At 41.7% G+C, this 23,275-nt stretch overlaps 1 protein-coding gene across 4 annotated transcripts in view; it reads left to right on the top strand.

Moving 5' to 3' along the window:
* The first annotated feature begins 731 nt into the window (after positions 1 to 731).
* Positions 732 to 23,275, top strand: part of vipr1a (vasoactive intestinal peptide receptor 1a) — a 105,896-nt gene continuing 83,352 nt past the window's right edge. For all 4 annotated transcript variants that reach the window (XR_005052988.1, XR_005052989.1, XR_005052990.1 and 1 more), the window contains exon 1: positions 732 to 1,069. Coding sequence is in view for 1 of the 4 variants with exons in the window: in XM_036986615.1 (XP_036842510.1) it covers positions 1,016 to 1,069 (54 nt within the window). In the remaining 3 variants the exon portion in view is untranslated. The remainder of the gene's footprint in view (positions 1,070 to 23,275) is intronic.

Consider the following 23,275-nt stretch of genomic DNA (forward strand, 5'->3'; position numbering starts at 1 on the left):
CTCAGACATACTTTACAAACGAAGCATTTGTGTTTAGTGAGTCTGCCAGATCAGAGGCAGTGGAGATGACCAGGGATGTTCTCTTGATAAGTGTGTGAATTGGACCATTTTCCTGTCAAAATGTAACGAGTACTTTTGGGTGTCAGGTAAATGGATGGAGTAAAAAAGTACATCATTTTCTTTAGGAATGTAGTGAAGTAAAAGTAAGAGCAAAATAGTAAAGTACAGATACAACACTTAAGTAGTAATTTAAGTAGTTTTACTTAAGTACTTTACACAACTGTTTATGATTAAGGCAGTCGTGCCCAATCAAAGAAAGCACTGGGCCTATGGTTTCCCTTGGTTTTATCCTCATTCCACAGGCTAATTGTGCACACAGTAGGCGGGAAATGTATGATAAACGAGATTACCGTGATTTTTACAGAAGTTAACAAATTGGTATTCTCTTGTTCTGGGGCAATGGGGGGATATTTTAGCTGATTTGATTTCTTTATTCCAAGATTCGATTATGACAGCATAATATCACATGGCAACACAATGTCATATCTGATTCGGCATAATTGTAGTCTTGTCAAATCACAATTGACCTACAACCGCTTTATGACGTATGCAACATAATTTGAGTTGTTCTCAGTTTTTCAACGATGTATTTTATGATGAATATAGATGACAGGGAAATTGTTGCCTTCCTCCTCCAGGTGGAAGAACCCAGAACATAATTTATAAACGAGGGAAGTTCCGAGGCGCACCGACAGGGTGCGGTTCCCTTCTGACTTCGCTGTCCTTGCTCCTCAGTGGAGAAGTGGTTCAAAAGTGTGTCCACCACCGTGAGAGTTGAAGATTTGATCACAGCGCAATACGCACGCTCATACTAACGATCCGAGGTGGCTACAATAACTTATCACAGAGTTTCTTTATTCGAAATTATAGTGAATGTTCGTGTTCAACAGCCTGTACAGTTTTATCTATCTTGGATATTAAAAAAAGACAAATCGTTTCTTTATCGACCAGCGTTATGGATGTTTCTAAAGGTGTCTTGATTTTCACTCTAGTCTGCACGTTGCGACCCGTAAGTATTATTACTAAAGTTCATTTTCACATTCTCTATTCTGCCTACCCTATTTGTGACAACTTTGATGGTTTTGGTGAACGAACCGAAGCTTTTCTGAACATGAAAAATAAGCTAAATGATCCATTGTGTGATTCTTGAATTTTCCTAATTTGCAACATTTACTTCCGGTGAATAACAATGACAAGTAAACATAGATTATGACAATTTAAATTGAAGGTTGTAGACCTTTTTTTTTTTTTTAGGATGCATCACCTTTAGCGTAGGCTTTTAGTTTATTGGTCTTGTCAACATATTGCAGAAGCTGTGAGGAGGACATATTACAAATAAATAGAAACGTGCACTTTTGTGTGTAGGCTACAATATCTGTTTTTTAACGCCATTGATGTATGTGTGTTCTAGACTGCCACTACTGAAAGACTGATGATTTAAGCACGAATGTTGCGTGTGTCGGTTAGGATGGAGGGTGAGGTGGGGGTTGTTTGCCTCGACCATCGACCTCCCCTCCTCAAAAAAAAAAATGCTAATTCAACCAGTGTGCGTCCAGTGGGACCTGTGTAAACGCCAATTTTTGATGTCATTATCATTAATCCAAAAATGCGTGATTCATTCATAGGATTTTAGGAAATATAACCCAGCTAGCACATTTGGTTGCTTGGAAGTATTGGGAATGTACGTTTTTGGTTTCCCATTCGTTCTGGGAATGAAACACAAGTTTACTGACAGGTAAAACGGAACGTTTTTTAAACATTCTGAGAACGGAAGTAAACATTTAGCCTGTTTTGGGAACTTACATATTTAGGATGGAGGGAGGTTCTGAGAACCTTTTACAATGTTTCCAGGGAGGTTCTGAGAACGTTTTACTATGTTTCCAGGAAGGTTCTGAGAACGTTTTACAATGGTTCCAGGGAGGTTCTGAGAAACTTTTATTATGGTTGCGGGGAGGTTCTACGAACGTTTTACTATGGTTCCCTGAAAGTTTTCCTGGGAGGTTTTATTAACGTTCAGAGAATGGAAATTAGAGGTTATTTGAAAGGTAATTACGTAACATTCTGAGAACAGGCATCAATAAGACTTTTAATAACACTGCCAGCTTAGTTTGGGTTATCTGTTTTGAACTCTAAACACAGACAGGACCATTGGAAATTAATTTGCTTAGGCCTTAATCATGCAAACACTCTTCTTTATTATTGTGGCAGTCAGTGAGATTAAAACCTGTGATCTTCTGTTTCCTATCCATGGAATTAGTCCACTGCGCCACCAGAATAGAGCAAGCACCCCTTGTTTTTTGAACTCATACAAAGCTGTTCATTTTCGTCTATTCAAACAGACTCCATTTCAAAGGAAACAAGCACTCATTTAGATCAGGTGTGATCAATTAGTGGGCGCGGCCAACACACCTGATCACACTTGGCATGATAGAGGACAGAGAGAGTTTTGTTGATACTGAGAATAGAATGTTTATGTTTTTAAATAACATTCTTAGAACGTTACCCATGTTTTACTGTGGTTTTTATGGAATGTTTTCTTAATGTTCTGAGAACACAACTTTATATAGAACCATGAAGAAACCTGCAGAAAACGTTATTTAATCAGAATAGGCTAGGTAGATGATTTCTCCTGAGTGCCTTGGATGTGTCTGGGGGCATGTATTCGTAACACAGTGTCAACATCATCAATACACAAGAGGCTGAGTGAGTGATTCTAACACTCAACCATTGTTAACTTCCATTGGAAGATGCTGTTGTATAGCCTACCTCCTGCAGTTTCTGGGAACTCGTCTGTATTAGGGCCATTGTAGCTGGTGTAGGGAGTCAGGCGCAGGACAGCAGATATGAGGAATTAAAGTACTTTACTCAAGAAAATACAAATATACAAGGCAACAATGATAGCCCACAAACATGGACCAAATTACTATAAACAATCACTCACGAAAACAACATGGGGAACAGAGGGTTAAATAATAAACAAGTAATTAGTTGAGTGAAGCCAGGTGTGATAAGACAAAGACAGAACAAATGGAAAATTAAAAGTGGATCGGTGGCTAGAAAGGGGGTGATGTCGCCCGCTGAACGCCGCCCGAACAAGGAGAGGGACCACCTTCGGCGGAAGTCGTGACAGAGCCGTGCGCCGACACCGACCTCGGGGACGACCCAGAGGAGACGGTGGAAATCCCGCAGCAACGAAGGGTCCAGGACATCCTCCACCGGCACCCAGCATCTCTTCTCCATACCGTACCCCTCCCACTCCACGAGATACTGAAGGCCCCTCGCCCGACGCCTCGAGTCCAGGATGGCTCGAACAGCATACGCCGGGGCCCCCTCGATGTCCAGAGGGGGCGGAGGAAACTCCCGCACCTCAGCTTCCTGGAGTGGACCAGCCACCACCGGCCTGAGGAGAGGGATTAAAACGATAATCTGGCGGAAGCTGTAACCTGTACCATACCTCGTTCAATCTCCTCAGGACTTTAAATGGCCCCACAAACCGTAGACCCAGCTTCCGGCAGGGCAGGCGGAAGGGCAGGTTTCGGGTCGAGAGCCAGACCCGGTCCCCCGGTGCGAACACCGGGGCCTCACTGCGGTGCCTGTCGGCGCTCTCTTTTTGCCGCCTCACGGCCCGTTGTAGGTGCACATGGGCGGCGTCCCAGGTTTCCTCGGAGCGCTTGAACCATTTGTCCACCACAGGGGCTTCGATCTGGCTCTGATGCCACGGTGCCAGAACCGGCTGAAACGCCAGTACGCACTGGAAAGGAGAGAGGTTAGTGGAGGAGTGGCGGAGTGAATTTTGGGCCATCTCTGCCCAGGGGATATACTTCGCCCACTCCCCTGGCTGGTCCTGGCAATATGACCGCAGAAACCTACCCACATCCTGGTTCACTCTCTCCACCTGCCCGTTACCCTCGGGTGAAAACCTGAGGTGAGGCTGACCGAGACCCCCAGACGTTCCATGAACGCTCTCCAGACCTGGATCACATGCCCCCGAATACAACAGGTGTAGGTAGACCTTACAGTGAAATGCTGAATACAACAGGTGTAGTAGACCTTACAGTGAAATGCTGAATACAACAGGTGTAGTAGACCTTACAGTGAAATGCCAAATACAACAGGTGTAGGTAGACCTTACAGTGAACTGCTGAATACAACAGGTGTAGTAGACCTTACAGTGAAATGCTGAATACAACAGGTGTAGTAGACCTTACAGTGAAATGCTGAATACAACAGGTGTAGGTAGACCTTACAGTGAAATGCTGAATACATCAGGTGTAGGTAGACCTTACAGTGAAATGCTGAATACAACAGGTGTAGTAGACCTTACAGTGAAATGCTGAATACAACAGGTGTAGGTAGACCTTACAGTGAAATGCTGAATACAACAGGTGTAGGTAGACCTTACAGTGAAATGCTGAATACAACAGGTGTAGTAGACCTCACAGTGAAATGCTGAATACAACAGGTGTAGTAGACCTCACAGTGAAATGCTGAATACAACAGGTGTAGTAGACCTTACAGTGAAATGCTGAATACAACAGGTGTAGTAGACCTTACAGTGAAATGCCAAATACAACAGGTGTAGTAGACCTTACAGTGAAATACTTACTTACGAGCCCCAAACCAACAATGCAGTTAAAAAAAAATAAAAATCAATAAGAATAAGAAATAAAAGTAACAAGTAATTAAAGAGCAGCAGGAAAATAACAATAGCGAGACTATACACAGGGGGGCACCGCTTAGTTGATGTAATATGTACATGTAGGTAGAGTTATTAAAGTTACTATGAATAGATGATAACAACAGAGAGTAGCAGCAGTCTGTTTATCAGCGCAGCCATTGTCCTCCCTTATCATCAGTTCATTACTCCTAGTATTTTGTTTGTGATAATATGCAAACCATCACGCAAATTATGCTAATGTGAAAGCAGATTGCCATCAAAACTATGTTCACTCGGTCTCGCTCTCACGTCTCTCCCAAAGAGGAACTATTACCTCAGCGACCAGACTATGTGTGTGAATTCTGGGCTCCGGTGGGGCCCGCCCCTTGCCTCCTGAATGATGGCAGACTTTTATCAAATAAGCTACTTCAATGCAAATGTTGTTGATCAGTACAATAAAATAAGTCCCAAAATGTACGAGAGAAACATATTGTTTGTCATCTGTAGCTCCGTGAAATCAGCTCACAGAATCCTATTGAATATTCCTTCACCTGTGACCTGTGTTTGGAGTAGACCTAGGCTAAGTCTTGATGTACCCAGTTTATCAATCGAGATTTACCATTCAAATCAATTATTACCATTGTGTTGTTATATAGATTGATTGATTGGTAAAAAATAAAGTCAAATTTGATCGTATGGATGTATAATTGATTAAATTTATGCATACATAAAAAATGAAAAAATGTTGACGTAAAACAATTCTAATATAAAGATCTTGAACTCAAAAGATGCCCAACGATTGAATAGAGAAAATAGCTGAGTTCATCTGTCTGGATCGAGCGCCATTCTGCGACTTTGGCTATAATATGCCTTATTTTTCTTGTTTGTTGCAGTGGTAATGTTTTCGTATCATTTTCGTATCGAGTATCGTGATGGTCTCGTGATACTAAATTGGGTATCGGTATCGACAGTCAAAATTCTGTTGTCATGGCAACACTGTCTTGTCCTATAGTCTGATTGGCTTTTTAAATTTTTTTTTTTTTAAAGACATACAACAACGCAAAGGGAGATGGCAGAAGGCGCCGGACAACAGTCTTTCAGGTGAAGACAAGTTGTTTTAGTAACAGCATGGTGGTGATACGCAGTAGAATTGGATATGAAAGGTACAGTATGTAGTTCGGTCCTTGAGCTGTTCTTGTCTACAATGTCATGTTTCATGTTTTGTGTGGACCCCCAGGAAGAGTAGCTGCTGCTTTTGCAACAGGGGATCCTAATAAAATACCCTCAAAAACACCAAATATATAGTTGGATCTACGAAAATAAGAAAAACTAGGCTATAAAACGGTCTCTCAAAACACTGTTTACATCGAACTAGCTACTTAACAGAGAGCTGACATTAACCTTCTAAAATACATCTCACTGTTACATCTTATCAAAATAAGTAATTTAATCAAAATGATACAGAACTCATACATTTATCTTATCCAAATAACAAACAAGGAGAAACCAAACCCCTGCTCCAAGATCGGCGCCTCCAAACTGGGTATGAATGGGCACCCAACCCTCATGTCGCCTCTCCCCTAGGACCTAGGTTGGAGAATTTAAACTGGAAAGATTCGCTCTCTAATCAAATGTACATGTTGGATTGACAAAATCTCTTGACACAAATTCATGTTGTACCTCTTGATGTGTGGAGAAAAAGTTTTTTTTTAAGCACCTCGATTGGAGGATGCCAGTCAGCTAGTATGTGTCCAATCAATTATTATACATTATTATTATATTCTTCTTCATATTTGGTATGCTTTGTGTGTCCACTTATTCCCTTCAAATCATCTTCTGAGTCCCAAATGGAACACGATTCCTAATATAGTGAACTACTTTTGATGAGGGCCCATAGGGAATAGGGTGCCATTTGGGAATTATACCTTGTGTGTGTATAGTCAAAATTGACTGTCCTTCATCTCCGTCTTAGAAACTCTAGCGAGGGAGAGGGAGGCTCTGTTGAAAATGGATTCTGTGTATTGGTCACTTTTTTTCCATTTTCTGCCAAGAGTCCCTGAGATTGCTCCAGGCTTTTGTCACTATTGAACACAGTCTACAGGCATTTGCACACCATTGAACCATTGAGACCAGGCTGATTGTACTTTTTTTGGTAGCTAGGAAAGTGGTCGACCTGGAGAGAGCGGATAGAAGGACCCCTGCCTCTAGGGGCAATATGTAATCTGGAGTCTCTATTCCAGTGTTCTAGGACCCCCCCCGACATGTGTTTTCTGAGAGTCTCTGACATTTTTCATAGCTGTGGTACCTTACACTGCAAGTCCCCAGTTCATTGTCCCAAATGGCACCCTACTATTCCCTAAATAATGCATTACTTTTGTTCTGGTCTACAGTAAATACCTTTAAAAACAAGAAAACACATTTTAAGTGAGATGGAGGGATTGGTCTGAAGCTGAAAAAGAAATTAAATTCACATGAGCACCACGATGCGTACTTCACCCATGCTCTACCAAGGTTTTCCAGCACACAGCTTTGACCTACTACAGTAGCTATGTTGGTCTATTGTACTAAAAACCAATGTGTAGGCAAGTTGCTTAGGATTCAAAACCTTCTCAAACAGCCTCATTCATCCTCTTAGAGGAGGTGCTCCTGATTTGTATCACATAAAGTAACGTATTTCGTTCTTCCCAACCCACACTAAGACATTACCCCATTCCAATACCCTTTCAAGCGTTTTAAAAACATTATATGAAAAGCAAGCTTAGTTTTTATACTTACAACACCATCAGGCTTGATTGAGTGAGCTGTTTTATCTCGTAGTACTGTGGTGCCTGCAATACATGTACTGTAATTGAAAAATAAATATATTTCCTGTTTTGGTCAGTAGGTTCCGAACATAATAACAGGAGGTGGTGTGTTCAACACAGCCACTCATATACAGTAATATATCTGTTCCTCTGCACTTAATGTTGTTTTTTGTTTGACCTTTTTCCTTGGTTTTTACACCAGAAGGTGTAAAACACAACATTATTACACAACATTATAATACATCATAACACAGCAATACAAGTCAAGTAAAAAAGTACACAAAAAATAACAAAATGGCAACAGAAATAATGCAGTTGTTAGTATTTAGTTAACATTAACAGCTGATTTTTCCAGAGGGAAGCGAAAAAAAACCCCACTGAAATTAATTTAAGCCAATAAAGACTAAACTGGAACATGAGAGAGAGAAAGCTCATGGAGAGAGAAAGCTCATGGAGAGAGAAAGCTCATGGAGAGAGAAAGCTCATGGAGAGAGAAAGCTAATGGAGAGAGAAAGCTCATGGAGAGAGAAAGCTCATGGAGAGAGAAAGCTCATGGAGAGAGAAAGCTCATGGAGAGAGAAAGCTCATGGAGAAAGAAAGCTAATGGAGAGAGAAAGCTCATGGAGAGAGAAAGCTCATGGAGAGAGAGAGCTCATGGAGAGAAAGCTCATGGAGAGAGAAAGCTCATGGAGAGAGAAAGCTCATGGAGAGAGAAAGCTCATGGAGAAAGAAAGCTCATGGAGAGAGAAAGCTCATGGAGAGAAAAAGCTCATGGAGAGAGAAAGCTCATGGAGAGAGAAAGCTCATGGAGAGAGAAAGCTCCTGGAAAACAAACACAATAGTTACTATGTAGCCGTTAATTATTTACATAAATATGTCCTTTAAAGTCTACAGAAGGTCTAGTACTACGTTACCTGTAAACAATATTGAGTTATTACAAAATAGACAATTTACAATCAAACTTACTTTATCAGATATAGTCAACTTTGTACATACAATTCAGGGATGGCCACAATTGCTCTTGAAAAAGCTACATGGTTATTATAGATGGGCAAAAAAATTGATGGACACATATTGGGATATTATTTTTTTGCGCTAGTTGAATGAACCTGCACCAAAACTCCAGTATTTGTCCTTCATACTGTAGCTTTGTTCTCCATCTTTTTAAAAAAAAATTTAAAGGGAGCCAAATTGGTTTCGAGCACTTTAATTCCATGACAAATCTGGTTTTCTCATTGCTCTCATCTCTTGTCCCTCTGCAGCAGACATCAAATTGTATTTGTCACATGCACTGAATACAGCAAGTGTAGACCTTACCGTGTAATGCTTACTTACAAGCCCTTAACCAACAATGCAGTTCAACAAATAGAGTTAAGAAAATATTTACTAATTAAAATTTTAAAAAATGTAATAAGAAGTAACACAATAAATATATACTATATAACAGGGGGTGCCGGTACCGAGTCAATGTGCAGGGGTACAGGTTAGTCGAGGTCATTTGTACATTTCGGTAGGGGGTAAAGTGACAATGCATTGATAATAAACAGTGAGTAGCAGCAGTGTAAAAACAAAGGGCCCGGGGGGGAGGTCAATGTAAATAGTCTGGGTGGCCATTTGATTAATTGTTCGTCAGTCTTATGGCTTGGGAGTAGAAGCTGTTAAGGAGCCTTTTGGTCCTAGATTTGGCACTGGGTACCGCTTGCTGTGCGGTAGCAGAGAGAGTTGGATGGCAGGAAGCTTGGCCCTAGTGATGTACTGGGTTGTACGCATTACCCTCTGTAGCGCCTTACTGTCAGATGCACAGCAGTTGCCATACCAGGTGGTGATGCAACCGGTCAGGATGCTCTCAATGGTGTAGCTGCATAACTTTTTAAGAATCTCGGGACCCATGCTAAATCTTTTCGGTCTCTTGATGGGGAAAAAGGTGTTGTCGTGCCCTCTTCACGACTGTCTTGGTATGTTTGGACCATGATAGTTTGTTAGTGATGTGGACACCAAGGAACTTGAACCTCTCGACACGCTCCACTACAGCCCAGTCAAAGTTAATTGGGGCCTGTTCAGCCCTTCTTTTCATGTAGTCCACAATCAGATTGTTTGTCTTGCTCACATTGAGGGAGAGGTTGTTGTCCTGGCACCACACCCCCAGGTCTCTGACCTCCTCCCTGTAGACTGTCTCATTGTTGTCGGTAATCAAGCCTAAAGCTGTTGTGTCATCAGCAAACTTAATGATGGTGTTGGAGTCATGTTTGGCCATGCAGTCGTGGGTGAACAGGGAGTAAAGGAGGGGACTAAGTACAAACCCCTGAGGGGCCCCTGTGTTGAGGATCAGCGTGGAAGATATGTTGTTAACTACACTTACCACCTGGGGGCGGCCTGTCAGGAAGACCAGGATCCAGTTGCAGAGGGATGTGTTTAGTCACAGGGTCCTTAGCTTAGTGATGAGCTTTGTGGGCACTATGGTGTTGAATGCTGAGCTGTAGTCAATGAACAGCATTCTCACATAGGTGTTCCTTTTGTCTAGGTGGGAAAGGTAAGTGTGGAGTGGTATTGAGATTATGTCATCTGTGGATCTGTTGGGGTGGTATGCGAATTGGAGTTGGTCTAGGATTTCTGGGATGATGGTGTTGATGTGAACCATGACCAGCCTTTCAAAGCACTTCATGGCTCCCGACCTGAGTGCTATGAGGCGGTAGTCATTTAGGCAGCTTACTTTCTCTACCTTGGGCACAGGGATTATGGTGGTCTGTTTGAAACATGTAGCTTTTACAAACTCGGCCAGGGAGAGGTTGAAAATGTCAGTGAAGACACTTGCCAGTTGGTCCGAGTATACATCCCATTAATCAGTCTGGCCCCGCGGCCTTGTGAATGTTGACCTGTTTAAAGGTCTTGCTCACATCAACTACAGAGAGAATGATCAGACAGTCGTCTGGAACAGCTGGTGGTCTCATGCATACTTCAGTGTTGCTTGCCTCGAAGCGAGCATAAAAGGCATCTAGCTTGCCTGGTAGGCTCGCGTCACTGCCGATGCTCTTTGTCGTCCGTAATAGTTTGCAAGCCCTGACACATTCAACAAGTGTCACAGCCAGTGTTGTAGGATTCAATCTTAGTCCTGTATTGACACTTTGCCTGTTCGTCTAAGGTCATAGCGGGATTTCTTCTAAGCATCCGGATTAGTGTCCTGCTCCTTGAAAGCGGCAGCTTCAACCTTTAGTTCGGTGAGGATGTTGCCTGTAACCCATGGCTTCTGGTTGCGATATCTACATACGGTCACTGTGGGGACGAAGTCGTTGATGCACTTATTGATGAAGCCGGTGACTGAGGTGGTATTCTCCTCAATGCCATTGGATTACTCCTGGAACATATTCCAGCCTGTGCTAGCACAACAGTCCTGTAGCGCAGCAATCACGTTATCTGACCACTTTCGTATTGAGCGAGTCACTGGGACTTCCGGCTTTAGTTTTTGCTTATAAACAGGAATCAGGAGGATAGAATTATGGTCAGATTTGCCAAATGGAGGGCGAGGGAGAACTTTGTATGCATCTCTGTGTGTGGAGTAAAGGTGGTGTAGAGTTTTTTTCCCCCTCTGGTTTCACATGTGACATGCTGGTAGAAATTACGTAAAACGGATTTAAGTTTGCCTGCATTAACCTGTTAGAGCTCTAGGGGCGCTATTTCATTTTTGGATAAAAAACGTTCCCGTTTTAAGCGCGATATTTTGTCACGAAAAGATGCTCGACTATGCATATTCTTGACGGTTTTGGAAAGAAAACACTCTGAAGTTTCAGAATCTGCAAAGATTTTGTCTGTAAGTGCCCCAGAACTCATTCTACAGGCGAAACCAAGATGATGCATCACCCAGGAATTAGCAGAATTTCTGAAGCTCTGTTTTCCATTCTCTCCTTATATGGCTGTGATTGCGCAACGAATGAGCCTACACTTTCTGTCGTTCGCCCAAGGTCTTAGCAGCATTGTGACGTATTTGTAGGCATATCATTGGAAGATTGACCATAAGAGACTACATTTTCCAAGTGTCCGCCTGGTGTCCTGCGTCGAATTCGGTGCGCAATTGCCAGCTGCTTCTACTTTACCATTTGATTCAGGGGAGAAAGCATGTGTCCAAGAACGATGTATCAATGAAGAGATATGTGAAAAACACCTTGATGATTGATTCTAAACAACGTTTGCCATGTTTTCAGTCGATATTATGGAGTTAATTTGGAAAAAAGTTCGCGTTTTGAGGACTGAATTTTCGGATTTTTTTTGGTAGCCAAATGTGATGTATAAAACGGAGCTATTTCTAATACACAAGGAATCTTTTTGGAAAAACTGAGCATCTGCTATCTAACTGAGAGTATCCTCATTGAAAACATCAGAAGTTCTTCAAAGGTAAATTATTTTATTTGAAGGCTTTTATGTTTTTGTTAATGTTGCGTGCTGGATGCTAACGCTAATGCTAACGCTAAATGCTAACGCGAAATGCTAACGCTAGCTAGCTACTTTTACACAAACATATTTTGAAAATCTGAGATGACAGTGTTTACAAAAGGCTAAGCTTGAGAGATGGCATATTTATTTCATTTCATTTGCGATTTTCATAAATAGTTAACGTTGTGTTATGCTAATGAGCTTGCTGATAGATTTACACAATCCTGGATACAGGGGTTTTTTCATAGCTAAACGTGACGCAGAAAACGGAGCGATTTGTCCTAAACAAATAATCTTTCAGGAAAAACTGAACATTTGCTATCTGAGAGTCTCCTCATTGAAAACATCTGAAGTTCTTCAAAGGTAAATGATTTTATTTGAATGCTTTTCTGTTTTTTTGTGTAAATGTTGCCAGCTGAATGCTAATGCTAAATGCTACGTTAGCCATCAATACTGTTACACAAATGCTTGTTTTGCAATGGTTGAGAAGCATATTTTGAAAATCTGAGATGACAGTGTTGTTAACAAAAGGCTAAGCTTGAGAGCTAGCATATTTATTTCATTTCATTTGCGATTTTCATGAATAGTTAACGTTGCGTTATGGTAATGAGCTTGAGTCTGTATTCACGATCCCGGATCCGGGATGGGGAGATCAGAAAGGTTAAAGTCCCCGGCCACTAGGAGCGCCACTTCTGGATGAGCATTTTCCTGTTTGCTTATGGCCTTATACAGCTGGTTGAATGCAGTCCTAGTGCCAGCATCGGTTTGTGGTGGTAAATAGACAGCTACGAATAATACAGATGAGCTTATCATGAGATACTCTACCTCAGGAGAGCAATACCTTAACATTAGACATCACGCAAAAGCTGATATTGATAAATAGACATACACCCCTGCCCCTCGTCTTAACAGACGTAGCTGCTCTGTCCTGCCGATGCATGAAAAACCCAGCCAGCTCTATAATATCCGTGTCATCGTTCAGCCATGACTCAGTGAAACATAAGATATTACAGTTTTGAATGTCCCGTTGGTAGGATAGTCTTGATCATAGATCATCCAGTTTATTCTCCAGTGATTGCACGTTGGTCAATAGGACAGATGGTAGTGGCGGTTTAGCCACTTGCCGTCAAATTCTCACAAGGCACTCCGACCTCTGACCCCGATATCTTCGTGTTTTCTTTACGCGTATGAGAGGGATTTGGTCCTAGTCTCGGGGAAGCAGTATATCCTTCGCATTCAAGAAAACAAATCTTCATCCAGTTCTAGGTGACTAATGGTTGTCCTGATATCCAGAAGCTCTTTTCGGTCATTAGAGACGGTAGCAGCAACATTATGTACAAAATAAGTTACAAACAATGCGAAAAAATGAACAAAATCGCACAGTTGGTTAGGAGTCCGTAAAACGGCAGCCATCCCCTCCGGTGTCGTTAACTAACTCAAATTGGAACATCGAATCGAAATAAAACCACAGTATCGATTCGCAATACATATAGAATCATGAGAATCACAATAGATATAGAATCATGAGAATCACAATAGATATAGAATCATGAGAATCACAATACATATAGAATCATGAGAATCACAATACATATAGAATCATGAGAATCGCAATACATATCGTATCGTGAGGTCCCTGGCAATTCCCGACCCTAAAGGTTATGCAGGCTTTCTTGTTCAAGCCCAGTTTTACTATCAAGGTCTCGATGAACAGCTGAGGTCTCGATGAACAGCTGAGGTCTCGATGAACAGCTGAGGTCTCGATGAACAGCTGAGGTCTCGATGAACAGCTGAGGTCTCGATGAACAGCTGAGGTCTCGATGAACAGCTGAGTGGTAGAATCAGGTGTGGTAGCACTGGGCTTGAACAAAAAGGCCTTCATAACCCTGTGGCCGGTCAATAGCAATTTTGGTAACTCCTGATACAAAAACTGTGACAAATGACTAACTACTAAGAAACACAAAGTCCTCCCGGGTGGCGCAGTGGTTAAGGGCTGTGCCACCAGAGACTCTGGGTACGCGCCCAGGCTCTGTCGCAACCGGCCGCGATCGGGAGGTCCGTGGGGTGACGCACAATTGGCCTAGCGTCGTCCGGCCTAGCGTCGTCCGGGTTATGGAGGGTTTGGCCGGTAGGGATATCCTTGTCTCATCGCGCACCAGCGACTCCTTTGGCAGGCCGGGCGCAATGCACGCTAACCAAGGTTGCCAGGTGCACGGTGTTTCCTCCGACACATTGGTGCGGCTGGCATCCGGGTTGGATGCGCACTGTGTTAAGAAGCAGTGCGGCTTGGTTGGGTTGTGTATCGGAGGACGCAGGACTTTCGACCTTTGTCTCTCCCGAGCCCGTACGGGAGTTGTAGCGATGAAACAAGATAGTAGCTACTAACATTTGGATACCACGACATTGGGGAGAAAAAGGGGGTAAAAAAAAAAAAAAGAAACACATTAGACAAAATTACACTTTTCGGAATAGATATTTATGAATCTGGCATTGGATAGGTACTCTTGAATCTTTCAGCCACAAATGTTCTTAGTAATGATGTACACAGATTTCCAACTTCAGTAAAAGAGCACACATTCCCACATTTATAAATGGCAGTATAAATATGAAAACAGATGGGAGTACTCACAGATTTGGAACAGAACACACATAAGTGCTACTGATAGTGTGTGGTGGATGGTGTTTATATGAATAAACGTAAGTCGTTTGTCAGCTCGACGTGGGACAGCTTGACACGTTTTTTTAATTTAAATTTTACTTCACAAATGTCAGAAAGCGGCGCCTGAAAAGGAGAAAAAATCGTTTACAACATGTGCAACTTATCACATGTATTTGTACTGTAGGGATGGCGTGTATCTGATGGATGGGGGTAATGATGTCTTCCGTGAGAGTTTGAGATGTGGTCTCTCCACTGTTCTCTCCTTCGTAGTAGTAATACGTGCTAGTACAATTACATGTCACCCCCCCTGTCCTTTGCCACTCAACGATGCCCAACGAACCCAAAGGCTCTTTTAAGAGATCAATGTCTTGCTCCATGACTCAGCTACACTTCAGCTTCAGCTCACAGACGGAGGACCTGACATTCTCCTGTAGAATTCTCTGACACAGAGCAGAATTCATGGTTCCTTCTATTAAGGCAAGTCGTTCAGGTCCTGAGGCAGCAAAGCATTCCCAAACTATCACATTACCACCACCACTACCATGCTTGACCGTTGGGTATGAGGTTCTTACTGTGGAATGCAGTGTTTGGTTTTATGCAGACATAATGGGACCCATCTCGTCCAAAAAGTTCACTCAAGTTTGTGAAAAAGCATCTGGAAACACCTGGATGATCATCAAGACTCTTGGAAGAATGCTCTATGGCTAGATGGGTCAAAAGTATACGTTTTTTTGGGATGAAATGGGTCACATTATGCTTGGTGAAAACCAAACACTGCTTCAGTCATCGCAGGTAAAGGTGGCACAACCAGTTATTGAGTGTAACGGGGCAATTACTTTTTCACACAGGGGAATTGGGTGTTGCATAACTTTGTTAATTAAATAAATGAAATAAGTATGTAATTGTCGTGTTATTTATTCACTCAGGTTCCCTTTATTTAATATTAGGCTTTGGTTGAAGGTCTGATAATATTCAGTATTAAAAATATGCAAAAATAGACAAAATCATGAAGGGAGTATTTTTCACGACACTGTATTTGTTTAAGTTCTGATTCCAGGTCAGCGCTGTACACAGATGACTTCAGCCATATAAAAAACCTTCCATAGCAAAATATACCTAGCTAGCTAGCTAACTTCCATTCTGCTTCTCATTCAACTGGTGTAAGCTGTAGCTAGCTACAGCTGCTAGCCTTCTACTAGCTAGCTAACTTCCATTCTGCTTCTCATTCAACTGGTGTAAGCTGTAGCTAGCTACAGCTGCTAGCCTTCTACTAGCTAGCTAACTTCCATTCTGCTTCTCATTCAACTGGTGTAAACTGGGCTAGTTACTAGCTAGCTCCTACTAGCTAGCTAACTTCGTTCTGATTCTCATTCAACTGGTGTAAGCTGGGCTAGTTACTAGCTAGCTCCTACTAGCTAGCTAACTTCGTTCTGATTCTCATTCAACTGGTGTAAGCTGGGCTAGTTACTAGCTAGCTCCTACTAGCTAGCTAACTTCGTTCTGATTCTCATTCAACTGGTGTAAACTGGGCTAGTTACTAGCTAGCTCCTACTGTTGCGCTGCAACCGAGTTGCACTCGGTTTTAGAACTCCGAGATTCGGCTGAAAAGATGTTAGGCTTGTTAGAAATGCTACAAAAAGGTAGCCCACGGTTGGTTTTTATTGGGCATAAATGTGCACGTGAGAGCGTTAAATTTATGAATTTAATAAAAACTGTTGCACCTCCAAATGTATTCATTTGGATCTAAGTTCGATGGTCAGTTTATCTAGTCTAGAATTTGAGTAAAAAATGCTACCAACCCTGTCCCAAAAAATTGTATAGTGGTTCTCGGTGACGGATCAAGACGAGAGGCGGCGAGAGGCCTTAGATGTGTACCTCCAATCAAATTGACATCGGTGTCATATTGGCTTAGATAAGATGGTAGGGCGATTTAAAATTGAGCTTCAAACAATGCATACTATTGGCGAGAATATAATGTATTACTGTCCTGTATTATGTCATGTTAAATGTTTTGTGGCCCCCAGGAAGAGTAGCTGCTGCTTTAGAAGCGGGTAATGGGGATTCTAATAAAATAGGTCTACAGGGCCCGAGCTATACAGGGCCCCAGGTCTACAGGGCCCCAGGTCTACAGGGCCCCAGGTCTACAGGGCCCCAGCTATACAGGGCCCCAGCTATACAGGGCCCCAGCTATACAGGGCCCCAGGTCTACAGGGCCCCAGGTCTACAGGGCCCCAGGTCTACAGGGCCCCAGCTATACAGGGCCCCAGGTCTACAGTGCCCCAGGTCTACAGGGCCCCAGGTCTACAGGGCCCCAGCTATACAGGGCCCCAGCTATACAGGGCCCCAGGTCTACAGAGACCCAGCTATACAGGGCCTCAGGTTTACAGGCCCCCAGGTTTACAGGCCCCCAGGTTTACAGGGCCCCAGATGTGAGGCGACAATATGCTGCTATACCTACAGTACCATCCCTTTTCACCTGGTATGGGATTTTTAGACAGCATCCTGCCTACATTCCAACACAAGGCACCCTGATACATAAGACATTCTGCAAGTATTTCATATTTGAACCAATATTGATTTATGAAACTGAATTTTGATATTGAACCTAATATTTGATTTCTGAGCTGAATATGCACACACCTGAAAAATAAAAAGTGTACACTGGCGTTTAAACTACACTTTTCTTAGAGTTGAGGAGTGTTACAGAAGTTAGGCTTTATTTGATATTTTTCCTAAGTTGATGGATATCAAAGAAGTGAAATAGTCATTAATGTCAGTTATTTGATGGTTCGTTTCTCTTCATTTCCTGTGAAAGGAAGGCAGTGATGATTTTTTCTTACTTGCAATAAGACACCATGGCAACAGCCTCCATGTTGTCTGCCTGCTCTGTAGTTCAGGTTGTTCTGTTTGTCCAGTCAGCATCAGTGTCCTTGTTACTATTGTCTTCAACCTACGGAGGGATGCTATTAATTCACACCAGGATGCCTGTCAGAATAACGCAGCTCTTTCTCTGATTGCTGGCTTCCCTTGAAATAACATTTCAAACCACCCACTAGCCATATTTCCTAGATGAGTCTGAGGGCTTTTCTCAAAGCAATGTAACGCATCATCCTATACTTTGATGACGATGCGAAGGAATAGGAAGAGGAGAATGACGGTGGTGACAATGACGTCTAGAGAAATTTAAACATCTTGTCTTTGCAATGTTACCGTAAACCTTGCACATTTGTTCTGCTACACAGTGTTACGGAAAACGGTAAATTATACAGTATTTTTTTTAATTATCAACAGTAAAATCCCCTGAAACGTTTTACTGCAGCATAGTGTAATTTATGGTGCATTGTGGGAAATGTTGTGGGCGGGGAAATAATTGATGTATTGTGTATGGTACTGTAATTCCACCCCACAGAATACAGTACTGTACCGTATTTTAGGAGCTCCAAAAACCTTTTGATCACTAGTGGGTGCATGGTATTGTTGTTTATGGCTCATGAACATATTTTGAGTCGTGCCTTGTAAGCGGCTATATTTGTTGAACCCGTGAATGAGAATGCTGTACTAATTTAACTCCTATGTGGTTATAGTGCCACATCAATGCAAATGGGGGTTGTCATATTTTCAACAAAGCAGCACAACAGAATTATTAACCCAAGTTTTCAAATGACTGGTTGTTTCTTAGGGAAAATGTATAGGTCTTTCTATAAACTAGGGTATCAGTGAGAATTTCCTACTCTGGATAACTTGTTACAGCTATATCCAATAAAATGCAGTGTTTATTTAAAATGTTTAACCCATTATCATGGTTGGGGTTTTGACGGATTTGTCTAAAATCGTGTGACATAAAACGTTACTTTTTTTGTTCTTGTTACGCCGTGATATTTTCATCTGATCCAGGAAGGAATTTTATGAATGACGGTCAAGTGACGAACAGCTGTTGTGATAACGCATGCGATGCAACAACAGCCCAAGAGCTGGGAAAAAAAAGGTGTTTGTGAGGAATGTCAAGAATATTTTGGTGTCTCATTTGTTATGCAGGTGTGCAGGTGAAGACAGTTGTGCCACGTTGGATCTAATATCACTAGAGAATTGATGTTGATCATCTGTTATTGTCTGCAGGGTCTCCTTAGATTTAACAGAGAAAGCATCAAGGTAATGTGTTTCTGTTTTCATATATTTTTTGTGCCTCGGATTGTACACCGAATATACTGTGTGCAATTGTGTAGGACAGACTATTGTGCAACACCCAGTGCTATTCCTATTAATTATAGATAGCCTAGTGGGTTTAAGGCGTCCGCGTGCTTCCCAGCCGAACCCGTTTGGAAGAGTTTGTGCAGATATTATGACAACATTTTGTGATGTTTTTGTTCCTTTTGGACTTCGGTGAGGGTTTTATCGGCTGTTCAGGCACACGTTTTTTTCTGGAGGCAAGCCGAAGTCGGTATCCCCTTCGTCGGTGATTGGTCAACAGTACGGATTCTTCCATAAAGTCTTTGTTGACATTCAACGAGAGACAACTCATTTTCATGCACATTTTTGTATTATTATTTAGAAATACTGCACCAAACATCTTAGCCACAGTGAGATCTCCTCTGCAAAAAAATATGAATTATCTTAATTTAATTCGGAATAATTTGGAATATTTTGAGGAAGTGTATACCGGCTACGGCGTCTCAAAATGGACAAACATGTTAAAGCGTAGGTATTTTAAGGGAGTATACACGCGCTCTCGTTCGGTTAGCTGAACTGAAGCATGCGAACGCCTTTATTGACAATATGATCTAGTAAATAAAAAAAACATGACAAATACATTTTCTTTTCCATGTTACACCTGCAATTTTAAACAAAACAAGGGACTTGAAATACCCTACTTAAAAACTTGGAGCTCAGAAATTCAAGTACTGGAATAAGGTCCTACCTTGAAAATCAAACATTTCCTCAATTCTGTGCTTGAAAAATCCTTGTAATTATTGTAGCCAATTTATAAGTTCTCCTGCTCCCTTATAATTATCTTTGATTTCATTTTTGATCCGTTTTTCTTTTTTGGTGAGAGATGTGACCAGTTTTGTTTGTTTCCCGTCGCTTCATTTGAAGGGTGTTAAACTACTCGGTTGTGGTAAAACCACGTTGCTGTTTTTATGAGGACGACAGCATCTAAACGTTGGCTTCGACTTTGCTTTCCATGCAAATCCTTCCATTATAAAAGGAACCTGCTTTTTTGGGGGGGTAACTTTCTCATTAATAAAACAGCGATGGTGCGATTCAACTGGAGAGATTAATGCTATTAATGGTTTTTTGTGTGCCTGCGTCGACCACATAGGCTACAGAAAAAAAGCCATGCGTCCAACTTATTTAGTCAGGCAATGGCCACATTACTCTCACATCTTTTAGAATGTAATAATAATTTGAATATCAATGTGTTGTCATGTTTTTTGGGGGGAGGGGGGGGGTTCTACATTGAGTGTACAAAACATTAGGAACACCCTCCTAATATTAAGTTGCACCCCATTTTGCCCTTATATCAGCGTCAATTCATCGGGGCATGGACTATACAAGGTGTCGAAAGCGTTCCACAGGGATACTGGCCCATGTTGACTCCAAAGCTTCCCACAGTTGTGTCAAGTTAGATGGATGTCCTTTGGGTGGTGGACCATTCTTGATGCACACGGGAAACTGTTGAGTGTGGAAAAACCCAGCAGTGTTGCAGTTCTTGACACAAACCAGTGCTTCTGGCACCTACTTCCATACCCCGTTCAAAGGCACTTACATCTGTTGTCTTGCCCATTCACCCTCTGAATGGCCCACATACACAATCCATGTCTCAATTACCGCAAGGCATAAAAATCCTTATTTAACCTGTCTCCTCCCCTTCGTCTACACTGATAGAAGTGGATAAGGGACCATAACTTTCACCTGGATTCACCTGGTCAGTCTCTGTCGTGGAAAGAGCAGGTGTTCTTAATGTTTTGTACACCTTATATGTACAATTATATAAATTATATTACATATTGTATAATATTGAGGTCCTTAAAAAAATCACAATTAAGTGCTTAAAGTCCCTGAAAGTCCTTGAATTTGACCTGCCAATGTCTGTATGAACCCTGCTTAAAGGATGTATAGTCCTAGACCTGTGTTGTTGTATAGGATGTATAGTCCTAGACCTGTGTTGTTGTATAGGATGTATAGTAATAGACCTGTGTTGTTGTATAGGATGTATAGTCCTAAACCTGTGTTGTTATATAGGTTGTATAGTAATAGACCTGTGTTGTTGTATAGGATGTATCGTAATAGACCTGTGTTGTTGTATAGGATGTATAGTAATAGACCTGTGTTGTTGTATAGGATGTATAGTAATAGACCTGTGTTGTTGTATAGGATGTATCGTAATAGACCTGTGTTGTTGTATAGGATGTATAGTAATAGACCTGTGTTGTTGTATAGGATGTATAGTAATAGACCTGTGTTGTTGTATAGGATGTATCGTAATAGACCTGTGTTGTTGTATAGGATGTATAGTAATAGACCTGTGTTGTTGTATAGGATGTATAGTAATAGACCTGTGTTGTTGTATAGGATGTATAGTAATAGACCTGTGTTGTTGTATAGGATGTATAGTAATAGACCTGTGTTGTTGTATAGGATGTATAGTAATAGACCTGTGTTGTTGTATAGGATGTATAGTAATAGACCTGTGTTGTTGTATAGGATGTATAGTAATAGACCTGTGTTGTTGTATAGGATGTATAGTAATAGACCTGTGTTGTTGTATAGGATGTATAGTCCTAAACCTGTGTTGTTATATAGGGTGTATAGTCCTAAACCTGTGTTGATGTATAGGGTGTATAGTCCTAGACCTGTGTTGATGTATAGTCCTAGACCTGTGTTGTTGTATAGGTTGTATAGTCCTAAACCTGTGTTGTTATATAGGGTGTATAGTCCTAGACCTGTGTTGATGTATAGTCCTAGACCTGTGTTGTTGTATAGGTTGTATAGTCCTAGACCTGTGTTGTTGTATAGGATGTATAGTAATAGACCTGCGTTGTTGTATAGTCCTAGACCTAGGTGTTGTAAAGGATGTATAGTAATAGACCTGTGTTGTTGTATAGGTGGAGTTATCGGTCTATTTGCATATATTCCTCTAAGTACACATGTGGAACTGCATGACAATCTGTTTTATTTTTTTGTTTCAAATCATTTTGAAATGTTGATATCAATGTCACATTGTCCCTATTATTTATAAAAAAATATCCATATACACTCAGTGGTCAGTATATTAGGTACACCCTTCTGGTACCGGGTCGGACCACCCTTTGTCTCCACAATAGCCTGAATTCTTTAGGGTATGGCGTTCAATCGTTGCTTAATTGATATCAAGAGACCTGTACCGTGTACAAGGAAAACATTCCCCACACCATTACATCATCGCCAACCAGCCTGTACCGTTGACATCGGGCAGAATGGAGCCATGTTGTTTATGGATAAATCCTGACTCTGCCATCAGCATGAGCGGCAGCCTAGTGGTTAGAGCGTTGGACTAGTAACCGGAAGGTTGCAAGTTCAAACCCCCGAGCTGACAAGGTAAGGCTGTCTGTCGTTCACTGTTACTAGGCTGTCATTGAAAATAAGAATTTGTTCTTAACTGACTTGCCTAGATAAATAAAGGTAAAATAAATAAATGAAATGAAGCTCTGCCATCGTCAGACCAGGCAGTGTTTTTCCACTCCTCAATTGTCCAGTGTTGTCCAGTGTTGTCCAGTGTTGTCCAGTGTTGTCCAGTGTTGTCCAGTGTTGGATGACCAGAGAGCTGTTTCTTCTTGTTTTTATGCGATAGTCTTGGAACCCATTGTGGTCGTAATGCTGCAAACAGCCCATCTGTGACAAGGATTGATGAGTTCTGAGATGTCGTTCTGAGATGCCGTTCTGCACACCACTGTTGTTATTTGCCTGTTTGTGGCCTTGTACGATTCTTGACGTTCTCCTTCGACCACTCTCATCAACGGGCAGTTTTCGCCCACAGGACTGCCGCTGACTGGATGTTTTTTGTTTGTTTGTCGCACCGTTCTCGGTAAACCCTTAGCCATTGTTGTGCCTGAAAAACCCAGGAGGGCGACCGTTTCTGAGATACTGGATCCGGCTCACCTGACGATCATACCACGCTCAAAGTCTCTTAGGTCCCTCGTTTTGCCCATTCTAACTTTCAATCGAACAGTAACTGAATGCCTCAATGCCTGCTTTTTAAACATTTTTAATTTAATTTAATTATACATACAAGCTTAGAAATACGAACAACAATTTACAGACAAATACACAAATACAATGACTACATCTCACCTGCCCAGACCCGCATTCTCACACCCCCATCCCTAATGCCTGCATGTAGGAGCGATCAATTTTCGTGAATGGGGTGGTGTACCTAATTAACGGTCCACTGAGTGTAAATTGATCTGTGCATTTGAACAAAAGCATAAATAAACTTATTTCAGTTTTGTATGTATAAACAGAATCACCTCTGCGGCTGTATTGATTACCAAAAGTGCTATAATTTGAATGAGCAGGCAGCAGCATGTTCATTACATTGGTGACACAAGCACAGGGAAAACACAACGAGCACAGCTTCAAACATGTGATCTAACCGTGGATAGCTCAACCTAGTCTCAGAGCCTTTCGTATCAT

This window comes from Oncorhynchus mykiss, chromosome 8, assembly GCF_013265735.2.
Source record: "Oncorhynchus mykiss isolate Arlee chromosome 8, USDA_OmykA_1.1, whole genome shotgun sequence".
In the NCBI taxonomy this organism is placed as follows: Eukaryota; Metazoa; Chordata; class Actinopteri; order Salmoniformes; family Salmonidae; genus Oncorhynchus; species Oncorhynchus mykiss.